This window comes from Lygodium microphyllum, chromosome 17 (genome assembly GCF_053477565.2).
Source record: "Lygodium microphyllum isolate KBCC chromosome 17, Lygodium_microphyllum_v1.1.10, whole genome shotgun sequence".
NCBI lineage: Eukaryota > Viridiplantae > Streptophyta > Polypodiopsida > Schizaeales > Lygodiaceae > Lygodium > Lygodium microphyllum.
The window spans coordinates 105,004,234-105,016,673 of NC_141151.1; the positions used below are offsets into that span (position 1 = coordinate 105,004,234).

At 42.6% G+C, this 12,440-nt stretch overlaps 1 protein-coding gene across 3 annotated transcripts in view; it reads right to left on the reverse strand.

Moving 5' to 3' along the window:
• LOC148022224 (Amidase family protein) overlaps positions 1–12,440 on the reverse strand; it is a 227,549-nt gene that overhangs the window by 151,135 nt on the left and 63,974 nt on the right. For all 3 annotated transcript variants that reach the window (XM_087697868.1, XM_087697866.1, XM_087697867.1), the window contains exons 4-5: positions 5,308–5,517; positions 4,992–5,216 (exon numbers count right to left, since the gene is read on the reverse strand). In XM_087697868.1, the coding sequence (XP_087553994.1) occupies positions 4,992–5,216; positions 5,308–5,517 (435 nt within the window). The remainder of the gene's footprint in view (positions 1–4,991; positions 5,217–5,307; positions 5,518–12,440) is intronic.

Here is a 12,440-nt window from a genome sequence, read left to right on the forward strand (position 1 = left end):
ACACAGTTTTTAGATGAAAGACATTATGTATGGTTGCCATGTTTTGAACAGATGCCCCACCAAAGCATTAAAGAACATTACACCTTTTGAGAGCTTGGAACAACAGCAAACCTTTTGTTGGACACTTTCGTACCTTTGGGTATCTTGCATATGCACACATTCCCCAAGTACTCAGAAAAAAGTTGGATAACATTTCTATCAAATGCATTTTTATGGATATAGTAGTGAGAGAAAAGGCTACGACTATGATTCTGTCTCTAAAAAGGTGTTTGTCAGTAGGGATGTACTATTTGATGAAAAATCAAAATTGTCCCTTCCTAGTTTAAACACATATCAGGCTGCCCATGATGTATTTGAAGGGCTGCTCCCCATTACATTTGATGATTTAGCTGCAGTTTCAGCAAGTGAACTCAATGTTGAGCCAGTTGCTCCATTGGAAAATACAGAAAATCAGCCATTGGCTAATCTGAATATCCAGCAAAGTGCTGAAATTGAAATTCAGCAAGAGCTTATGCACAGTCAAGAGGCAAGACAAATGCTTAGATGGTATTTATAAACTATGAAAGATAGTCATCTGGATGCACCCATGGCTGGTCGTACTAGAAGGCAAGCTCGTATGCATGATACTACACATACCATGGAGTTTGTTATGGCAGCAAGCACACTTGATGATGAGGAGCCTAAATGTTTTGAAGATGCACACAAAGTATGCATTGGATGGCAGCAATGCAAGCTGAATTGGATTCTATAACTAAGAATCAAACATGGGACTTGGTGTCTTTGCCCTTTGGGAAGAAAGCCATTGGAACAAAATGGGTCTACGAGCTGAAATGGAATTCAAATGGATCCATTGACAAATATAAGGCAAGGCTTGTAGCTAAAGGCTATGCATAGAAGAAAGGCATTGGCTATGAGGAGACATTTCCTCCTACATCCCAAATGACGACCTTCAGGTCTATGGTTGCTTTGGCTGCCCATTATGGATGGATTGTGCATTAGTTGGATATTAAAACTGCATTTTTACATAGGAAACTCTATGAGGAAGTATATGTACAGCAGCCCATTGGTTTTGCAGTTGAGGGATCTGAACACTTGGTTTGCAAGCTGAAAAAGACTTTATATGGTTTGAAACAAGTTCCTAGAGCTTGGTATACAAAGATAGATGCTTTTTTGCTCAGCCAAGGATTTATAAACAACTCATATGTTTCTACCCTTTACGTATGTAAAGAGGAGGGATCCATGCTGAACATTTGTCTATATGTTGATGATCTTTTGCTTACAGGAACACATGCTGATCAGATTTCAGCATTCAAACAAAATTTACAGCAAACTTTTGAGATGTCTGACTTACTTCTTGCATTATTACTTGGGCATTCAGTTCATACATGATGCTAGAGGTATTGGTTTATCTTAATCAAGATACATTGGTAAACTTCTTGAGAAGTTTGGCTTACAAGATTGCAAGTCAGTCTATATACCAATGGAACCTCGACTAAAGCTGTCATTACATGATGACAATGATTTATTTGATATGCACACATATGCTCCAGCAGCTGCATCTCGTATTTACCTATGCAACACTAGGCCGGATATACAGTTTGCAGTTTCAGCCCTGAGCAGATATATGCATCAGCCATGCATGTCACATTGGCAAGCTGTTAAGCATGCCTTTCGTTACTTGCAGGGTACTAGATCTCTTGGATTGCCTTATGCCAAGGAAGGACCACTACAGTTACATGCTTATAGTGATTCTTATTGGGCTGGTGATTATGATTCGTGTCACTCCACTGGTGGCAATTGTTTCTTTCGTGGCTAATCTTGCATATCTTAGCTTAGCAAGAAACAATCCACTATTGCCACATTGTCATGTGAAGCTGCATACAAGGCAACCTTCACTACTACAGTTAAATGCATATGGATTAGACACTTGCTAGCTGATTTTACAGAGCCTACTCCTTTGTTCAGTGTGACAGTCAGAGTGCCATTGTAGTGGCAAGAAACCCAGTGTTTCATGCACACACGGAACACATTGAGATACATTATCACTTTGTCAGAGAGAGGCTACATGAAGGTGATATCAGCCTTGTCTATTGCCCTACCACTAGTAATGTGGCAAACATCTTCACCAAAGCTCTTCCTCGTGAAAAATTTGAAGCATTTCACAATACTTTAAATTTGATCTCCTTTGGTGGCGGATGATCCTTGTACTTTTTATCACTCTTCACTCCAGGGGGTTTCTTGGCTTTCTCACTCACGCCTACGCTCAGAGAGGAGTGTCAGTGATCATTAGGACACTGGGACACTTTTTACTCTCTGTACGAGAGGTTTTTTTCCCCAAACTTATTATCTTATTTCGCATGTGCTTAGGTCACACACTTATGGACACTTATCGTGTTCGGGTGTGAACACCCCCTGCAACCCTAAAGTTTAAGGGTTGTACTTTGTACTTTCAAATTACACTCTTTCAGTCTATTGCATTGGGTGTCATGCCTCACTCTCCACACTGTCTAGTGCACTTTGAGGTGAGATTCAATCCTCTCTCCATCTCACACTCCTTACCTGGTGTCATCATCTCCAGCTTGACATCAACATCCTAGCCTTTGGTGATAGTCTACACCATCTAGCATCAGTGATTTCATCATTTGTCTATCACAAGGGCTGCTAGGAGACCTGCGGTTTTGTAGCCTGGCTTCTCTTGCATCACCTAGTGTCACTTATCATAACAAAGGCTACTAGGACCTGCGTATTTGTAGCCCACTTCATCCTTCATCATTTGGCATCGTCATTATCTACCAGGCTTCAGTATTTGGATTGCTCTCCCTACGTTTTGACAGCTTTGACACTCTAGGATTTGTATTTTGCTACCCAAGTCACTCCCCAACACTAGAGGACTGTGGTTTGCTCCCTCGACAACTAGTGATCATCTTCCATATCTCCAATGGTATTAGAGGGCTAGGTTTTGCTCCCTCCACAGTTGTCCTTCGCCTTCCACTAATTACTTCAATAGCCCATTGCCCGGAGGACTACCTTCGCTCCCTCCATTTTGCAGATTTCCCACAGGTGCTACCGCCTAATTCAGACACGACAATGCAGCTATCTTCTAAGCTTCAGCTCCGGTGTATCAACTTTTCTTCTCATAGCATGATTCAATGTATCATCACGGTATTCTTCTTGTCTTTCTGAGTTTCTCCTCTCTCAATATTTTCTGTACACAGTCTATGTTACTCCTGCAAATCCTACTCTCTCTCTGCAATGTCGCTTATTTTGACATGGTATCAAAGCATACCTGTTATTTTTGACACTTCTAATAGTAACACCAATCAATCTTCTCCTCTTAATATGGGCAATCCATTGGTCAACCGAGTAACTCCATTTACAACAATGTATGCTACTGTCAGATTATTGTAGTGCAATAGGCTGAGATCCTCTCTTATCCTTCAAGATCTCAAGCCTTGTACACTTCCTAGACAACTTTGTCTGTGAAGAAAGTGATTTTCTCACTATTTCTTCATGAGAAATCCCTCTAATTGTGAGAATAATAGTGTGGGATTGAATGGGACCATGCAAGAAAATTGTCAAGGCAAATGCTCCACAAAATTGGGTTCAAATGTTGCTTGCCAATTTTAGATTTGGTAGGAATAAGTATTCATTTGCAATTTTTGACACAGTACAATTAGTTGGAGGCCAAAATTGAATGTGGCAGGGTAATTGTGCACCATGGAACAATTATCTTGTGAAAAATCACTGAAAATATAGCCAAGCACATAAAAGTGGGATTGTAGCTCTTTTATTGTGGGAAATGCATGAAGAAATTAGGGAAATGCAAGACACAACCTATTGGAATGCATATGGGAAGGATCAATGCAACAACCCTTTGTTTTCAGGCATGAATATAATACTGGTTTGCAATGACAGCAATGCAGCAAAATAATTACTCTATTCACAATAATGCCATGCTTTGTCTCTTTATGCATAAGTGGCACATCCATGACCACAAAACTAGGCTTCTTCCATGCCACTAGACATGTAGTCTCTACGACTTCTAACACAACGGTCATAAGCATATGAATCTCCTCTATCATAAGATTGTGAATCTTTACTTCTAGAAACATTACTACATCCATCTTGGTGATAGAAGGTGTCGCTAAATTGCATGCTACTAGAAGAGAGATGAAGAGGCCATATTTATGTGGGTTAGGCTAGCCCTCCTAGAGCATAGCAATATTTACCTTTAGCATTTTGTTTCTCCCAAGTACATCCTATTAGCAGATATGTTCTCCCTTTTTCCATATCAGGATATTGCACAAACTATGCAGGATGAGAGAGTATGTAGATTTCAATCTGCACGTGCACACATTTTCAATTCCATATCCATGCCTTTGGCCACATCCATTGATCAACTGACATCCATCCTACATGAGTTTACCTTTGCAACCTTTCCACATGCAACTTACCATTCCAAAAAGACTTCAATCAGCTCCCTCCCTCAGGATAGCCAGTATGGATGCCATCTCTCTTTTCGTTTTCACTAATCACACCTTGATATAAGAAACTCTTATCCCTTTTTCTTACCAAAATTATGAACCAGTCTTTTGGCTTGTTCTTATGCTCTTATGTGCTTCTGAATCAAACATTTTCCTTCACAAAATTCTGGGTCTGGTGCATGTCTCCACTTTTAGCTTCTTGTTGGTGCAATTTCTGGCTTGCAAAGAAATTGCCTTGTGCTTAAGCACCAGAAATGACAAAGCATTTGTACACAGCACAAAAACGGTACCTTTTCATATGCCCATGGAATGTAGATTAGCATGTAACACTACAGTTTGGGCTCCAGTAGTATTATTTCCATTGAATCGACTGACAGACCACTCGGCATATGTATCAAAAGCAAAACATGCATATCTAAAATGCAGCAGTTTCTTTCAGCCCAATAGTATTTTCCTCAAAATTTTCCATTTTTACTCAATATTGTTATCTTAAATAGCAATACTCACTGTCATAAAGGCAATATCTTCATCTCGAGCAGGACGTTTCACTGCTTCCAACGTCGGGTAATTGAATCTATTATCTGGAGAACAGAAATCCTTTCTGTTCATGCTGGGATCGAAAGTGAGAACAGGAGGATCATTAAGACCTCCATCAGGAAAAGCAACCAGGGCTCTGTTTTCTTGAAATCCAGGTATATTCATTAGTCGAGCACCTTTTGCCATTTCATCCCTCTGTCAATAAAGCAGGCATACAAACAACATTGCTGATTGATGTTTGTACCAAAATTATTGATACCCACAAGGTCATGAGAAGAATAAGCACCTTGGAAGCATTAAAAAAATTTGCATCAGCTAGCTTCAGGGCTGATTCAACAGCTGAGGCATTTATGGAGATATCAGAGGACAGCTGTGTAGCAGGATCAATGGTTCCCAGCACAGCATCTAGCAAATGAACAATTCCATTTTCTGGTTTGATATCTGCTGTTTTGATCATTGATCTTCCAATATATGTGTGCCCTTTTCTCACTGACACCTGACATGCAAAAAACACAAAACAGGTAAGCAAACACCCTTTTTGAAAAGAAAATCTCGTAGAATCTTCTTCATTGTGTGCATGGGGAACATTGAAATTTTCAAGCTAAACAGAATGAATCAGAGGTGAAGGACTTTCTGTGCAGAATTTGTGACTGGAGACTGAACAATTTGAGTCAAACTAGTGCATTCAGAGTTTATGTTTTTCATGCACATCTCAGTGCAGAATCATTGTTTATGCACATTTCCCTTCTATATTAAGCAATCCTTGGCCAAAGACTGAAAATTGAAAAGGAAATAAAGAAAAAGCTGCAGTTGAAAAGGAAAACTCACTTCCACCGAGCATGCACCACATGATTGTTTGACCCCCCAAAGCTGACGCCACTGTCATGCAGCTTTATGTCTATGTTATGAAACTGTAAGAGAAGCCATACCTCTATGCTTTTAGTGGTATACATGCGGGTCAAAGGAAGACGAGTTTTACAAGATGAAGAGCTATTGCAGTGACTTATTTGCATGTCTACTGACAAGTGTGAAGCTCAAGAACAAGAAGACTAAGAGAGAAGTCAAGTAAGTCAGTCACTCACTAGGAGTTTGTTGGCATGTGAACTTGTGTAGGAACTAAGTTGAAACTTAGGAAAGTATTGGGGAAAGGGGAAAGTGGAGAAAAGAGACGAGAGGAGGGCAGCAAAGGAGAGGCAAAAAATGGCACAAACTGGACAGATCAGGCCTGAAGCATTCGTGGAGGGGAAAGAGTCATAACTCATACATAACTGAAGGTATTGGGCAGCAAGGAAGAGAGGGAAGCTTCTCTGATATGCAAGGGTGACTCTTGGCCATCAAAAGAGGAGTTTTGAATCTTTCTTGGGCTGCCCTAAACAGGGTGTACAGCAGGGCAGCTTGCTGTCCCCAAAGATTGTCTTCTGGTTCCAAGATCATAGGGGGATGGTTTGTACATGTGAAAAACATAATCTTGAGAGGTTTTAGAGCATCATATGAGCCTTTTAGTGCTGCTGTAATACACCATAAAAACAAAGCTGAAGTACAAAATTAAGGCCCATAAAGGGTCTTCTTTATCATCAACCAATTCTACCAATTGAAATTGCTTCCAGGTGCATAGGGGAATGCTTTGTACTTGTTAGAGACATAGTTCTGAGAGATTTTGGTGCAGCTTAACAGCATTTTAATGTTACTGTAATACACAGTAAAAACAAGGCTGAAGTACAAAGTAAGACCCATACAGGGTTTTCTTCATCATCAACCAATTCTATTGATTGAAATTACTTCTGGGTGGATAGGGGAATGCTTTATACTTTTCAAAGACATAGTTCTGAGAGATTTTGGTGGAGCTTAAGAGCATTTTAGTGCTGCTGTAATACACAGTAAAAACAGCACTGAAGTACAAAAATAAGGCCATATAAGGTTTTCTTCACCTTTATCCAGTGCTATCAATTGGTATTGCTTCTGGGTAGTGGGATTGATCTTCCCCCATCAAATTTCATGCATTTGTATAGAGATTTGATGCTTTTGCCTATCACATAGGCCTATATACAATAGAGTTCTGATCTTCTTTTATTCAGGATCAGGGCATATGTTGGGCTATTGATGTTGAGTTGATCCATTGTCTCAACAAGGGTTGAATTGATCATGCACTCTTGTACTTGATGTAATACAAAGGCTTGGTTTCAAATCAATTAGTATTGCTTCTGGATAGCAGGATTGATCTTCCCCCATCAAATTTCATGCATGTTTATAGAGATTTTATGCTTTTTCCTATCATATAGGCCTATCTACAATAGAGTTCTTATCTTTTCTCATTCAGGATCAGGATATATATTGGGCTATTGATTTTGAGTTGATTGATTGTATCAACAAGGGTTTAATTGATCATGCACTGTTGTACTTGATGTAATACAAAGGCTTGGTTTCACATTTCTTTGGTGTGTGAATTGTATCTTCCTTCTCTCTTCTTCTCTTTAACCTCTACTCTCTACACCCTTATTTCTAAAACCCCCCTGTTAGTAGTCCAAATAGCTGATGTGTGAGTACATCCGGCATGGCTAGGTTATTTAAGCATTTTATTATAGTCATTGTATGCTTATTTGGGGCATTTTATGCTAGCTGCCAACCTGCACCTGTTTTGGCATTGTTTTCTTTTTCATATATCTTGCTCCCTCCTCATTCAGATTATCATCACCTATAGGTTGTGGAGAGAGGGAACCAGTGTGAGTGCCTAGGAGGCATTGACTCATTGTTGTACGCGTCATTCTTGTGTTTGGTATATGGATTTCATTTCCCGAGCACATCTCTAAGTTCTCTTCCTTTGCAGTGTTCTTTTGTTTTCTCTCTCTTCTGTGTTGTGTTCAGCAATTTATTTCAGCACTTGTCTATGCTTCCATTGCTACACCACTTCTGACATGGTATCAGATTGCAATATCTAGGTCCCTGCTGCGATTTCTATGCTGATTACAAGTCTTTCTTTCCTTTTGCTGAGGCTTTAGCAGCATTGTGCATGTCATGTATGTCTTTCACCCTATCTCCACCAATAAGGATAGATGCTTCTGGCAGGTTTGGGGTGACAATGTCTGCCATAGGTAGCAGGACTTTCCTGCAAAGCTTCTTAATACCCTAAATCAGATAGTCACTATTAGTTGTATTCTTTACATCCTAGTTGCTACTCAGATATTCTTGGGAGTGAGGCAACCTGTTGTTAATCATTTTTCCACCCTACTTTTCAGCCTGCACTAGTATTACAGCCTACAATAGTCAGCTTGCTGCATTAAACGCTCAACCTGGCTGCATTTTTCATTTTCTAGACCTAACCATGGCTAGGTGACAATTATTTTCGCAGGCCATTTTTGCTATTTTTGGCAGTTTTTGATTGGGTTTCCTTCATTTTGTAGCGATTGCCCTTCACTTTTGATCGGATTTTTTGTTACACTGCATGTGAACTCTTATTTTGTGACATCTTTGTTGTTGCTTTGGCTGTATTCTCTCTCTATATACCTTCTATTCTCTATCTTCTCTTGAGTGATTAGCATCAGAAACATAAAAGCCAATATTGACAAGATACTCTCTGATCTTGTCAGACCATGCTCTAGGTGCTTGCTTGAGCCCATAGAGCACCTTCTTCAGCATGCACACATACGTGGGATGCTCTAAAACTTCATAACCTGCTGGCTGATCTATATACACTTCTTCCTATAAATAACCATGCAAGAAGGCATTCTTCAGATCCATTTGCTGCAACCTCCAACCTTTGGCTGCTACCAAAGCAATCACACATTTGAGAGTTGCCATCCTAGCAGCTGGACTGAAGGTTTCTTCATAATCTATGCCATATGTCTGGGCATAGCCTTTTGCAACCAGCCTAGCTTTGTACCTACTAATAGAACCATCTGCATTGTGCTTAATCTTATAAACCCACTTACATCCAATAGCTTTCTTGCCCCTCAACAATGATACTAGATCCCAAGTCTTATTGGCCTCATCCATGCACTACTACAAATGATAAGCTACATGGACCTAACTATCTTACATGGAGTGCTATGATGAAAGCCTGGTTTGTGTAGAAGTGGACTTGGTACATTATTAGTGGAGCTATTCCTTGGCCTCAACGTTATTTTCCTCTTCCCAACGATTTTGATGGAGACAACCATGAGGAAGTTGTGCTTACATGGGATTCGAATGATGCACATGCGTATTCAGCACTGCTTCAGTGTATTTCTAAAGTTCTACCAGCCGTTACCTCCTGCAAGACATTCCTAGAAATATGATCAAAGCTTCAAATGTTGTACAAGGCACCTTCCACCATGCATGCAGTGACCTTTTATGGACAACCTCAGCTCATGAAGTTTGAGTCTAAGGATACCATTCAGATTTTTTATTTGTGTTACACACATACAAGACTAGCTTTGACACATGCAATCTACCCTTCCAAAGGCACATCTAGTGGGTATGGCACTCTACAAGCTCCCCCTAGAGTTTGATGGAGTGGCGAGATTGCTTTGTGGATGTAGACATCATCTTTACCTACAAGCTTTAGGTGAGATGGGGAAGATCAAAGCTCGGCTGAGAATACACAATTGATAGTGAAGAGAGTGAGATACGCTAAGAAAGAAATAGTTTCCACTCGTAGAGTGACGTGAATCCTTGAGATGCCGCTGAGCCTCCCTCACCATTTCCTTCACCTTTTCTATGGCCTCTAATTGCCGCTTGGGATGCGGATATTCCCCTATTCGAGCGCTTCCCTTTTGGGCTGTTTTAGGGGTTGAAGTCTCTGCCTCTGCGTCTGACACTTTCTTCCCATTAGGTAAGGTCGTAGCACTGTCGGTCTTTAATGCGACCTTAGCTTCCGATCTCTTCTTCCTCCACCTACGGCTTTTCTTTCCTACTAAGGTCGCGTCAAGATTGCTAGGTCCTGGCAGAGAGATGCCGGCCTGCTTCGTTTGGGCTCGGGTCATAACTCGCAAGGGAATAGATGTGGCCTCCCCATCGGGGGTTTCAACACCAAACAGCCCCAATGGGACGGATGGCAAATTACCTGAACCGAAGGACGACTTCCGCTTTGGGCAGTCTATGAAAAGATGGGTGATTCCGCATTCTGCGCACCTTTGGTCAGCTTTGTCACTGTTTTGCTGCTCTCTTTTAGGGCAGCGTGATGAGACATGACCGGGATGTCCGCAAGTCCAACAAGTGACTGGATCTTGTGGCTACCCTCCTAGGCCTCTACCCCGTCCTCGTCCTAACGCCATCACCGGCACGGGTCGATAATCCATGAGGACCGCGTTGCCCTCGTCGTCATGCGAGACGTAAGGATATATGTAGGTCTCTTCATCGCTGGGCTCCTCCACGTAGTGTACGGGAGCGTCGCTCGGTGGGTGGGTCACATAAAAACCAGGCGGTCTAGGGATGCCGGTAGGATTTATGTCCATTCTAGGGACAGCTGGTTTCAGATCGTTAGGCGCAGGTAGGGCTAACGGGGCTCCCCTTCCGAAGAATGGCTGCGGCCTATTAGCTGGATAAGGCTGGCCGTAGGGTTGCGAGTATGGAAGTCTTTGTGGTAATCTGCAGTGTGCGGCATCGTGGCCGAACCTACCGCAGTTAGCGCAAGGTCTTGACCTAGGGTCTTGACACTCTGCTGGCAAGTGGTTTCCACCACAGTACACGCACTGGATGTGCGGGCGCATTAGTCGTCTCAACATGTCTTGTATTTTGGCTAATTCCATCTTGACCTCAGTCAAGCCTTGGTCCGTCTCGGTGGTCTTCCCCTTATCTTGGGATGATGGGTTTGACCGCTCACTAGAGGTTGATGTTCATTCTACTCTCTTCCAGAGTTGAGCTCCTAGAGCTTCGCTCCTTCAGCTAGTCATTAACTCTGATGGCTCCCTAAAAAACTCTCGCCACCACGTCCCGCTGCAAGCTTGAATTGCCTGCCAATGCCTTATATAACTCCTCATCTCTAATTCCGCTGATGAATACAATTGAAACTGCTCTGTCAGTCGGTCGCTCGCCTAAGGGGATTCTCTTAAAGAGACTTCTCACGTGGGTCACGTAGTCGTAGATGTCCTCCTTCTCCTTCTGTTTGATATTCATCAAGCGTACTAGCAGGTTGTCGGAGTATCCGGGCTCGGCGAACCTCTTGACGAAGAGATCCTTGAGATTATTGAAGTTGGCTTGTTCCACGACATCCAGGCTTATATACCACGTCCTACCCTTATCGCTTAAGCAAAGTCCGAATGCTTGCGAACGTTGAGTCTGGTCGTTGAGGTCGTTGGCTTCGCAAACTTGCTCAAACTGCTCAACGAAGCTGTACGGATCGTCATGCGGTTGGTACTTGTCGAGTTGCTTGGCAACAATCTGGTACTTGTCGAGTTGCTTGGCAACAATCGGTATTTTGGCCTGGCTCTTTGAGCCCTGGTTTGCCCCTAATCCTACAAGCAGAGACGTTGCTAGTACAGTGGCACTCTGCTCTACTGCAGTGTTATCGAGCAGCCGTTTCATGAGGAGCTCGCTCAGCGTCAGGTCTCCCTCTAGTGCTCTCTCATGGTCTATTCGGTTCCGGTCAGCCAAGTTCAGCACTCACTGCACCTCATGCAGCTCCATGCTTTGCCTTTGGCTCCTAGCTTGTTGATCCCTATTATACTCAGTTATGCCTTGCAATGCCTTACGGGCTAGCCTTCTCTCCTCCTCTAGGTCTGCAATGATTGCATTTGCCGTCCTGCCACGGTACTCGTACCGGGCGTGTGCATCGTAACTGCTCACCATCTGCTGTATAGCGTCTGGGAATACACTCACACCGAGCTCCTCGGTAGACCGATGGTCTGAGCTTTCTTCCGTCATGGTCGAATTCTTGCGCCTCGCTGCACTCTCGATCAGGTTGACTAGTCGTGACAGATCCTTGTCGTTGGCGCTCCTTGCTTGGTTCTACCCTGCGCTTCGCGCATTTGTCTATGTCTTGGGTCCTCTCCTATTGGTGGGTTTTTTGAGCGATTTATCTGAGTGAGTTCCTTTAATTACTGAATACAATTCTCAACTTATGGTCACTCGTGAGTGTGTTATTCCTCGTGCACTTGTACTCAATCAGACTTTCAGCTTTCCTAAGTGTACTTTAAGTGCGGAAATTCAACATGAGTGCTACAAGCAATTTCTCGGTGTCTTACTCACTCTCGCTTGTTTCGGGCCTGATAGGCTTTGTTACTCAAGTCCTGGCCGTTCTAATGGGTTCCAGGGTCTGCGCTGCTTCTCATTGTTCACTAGGGGGTAGGTCACTGGGGAATGCTCCAATGTGTCCCTTGGTCTTGACTCCTACGTCGGAGACTGCCTACAAGGCGTTCGCCACGTTGTCCTGGAGTGGATTGTGCTTCTAGTCGCTCGTGGGGATCAAGTTCTGATGTTTTCCCCCTTTTTCTTTTTCTTTTTCTT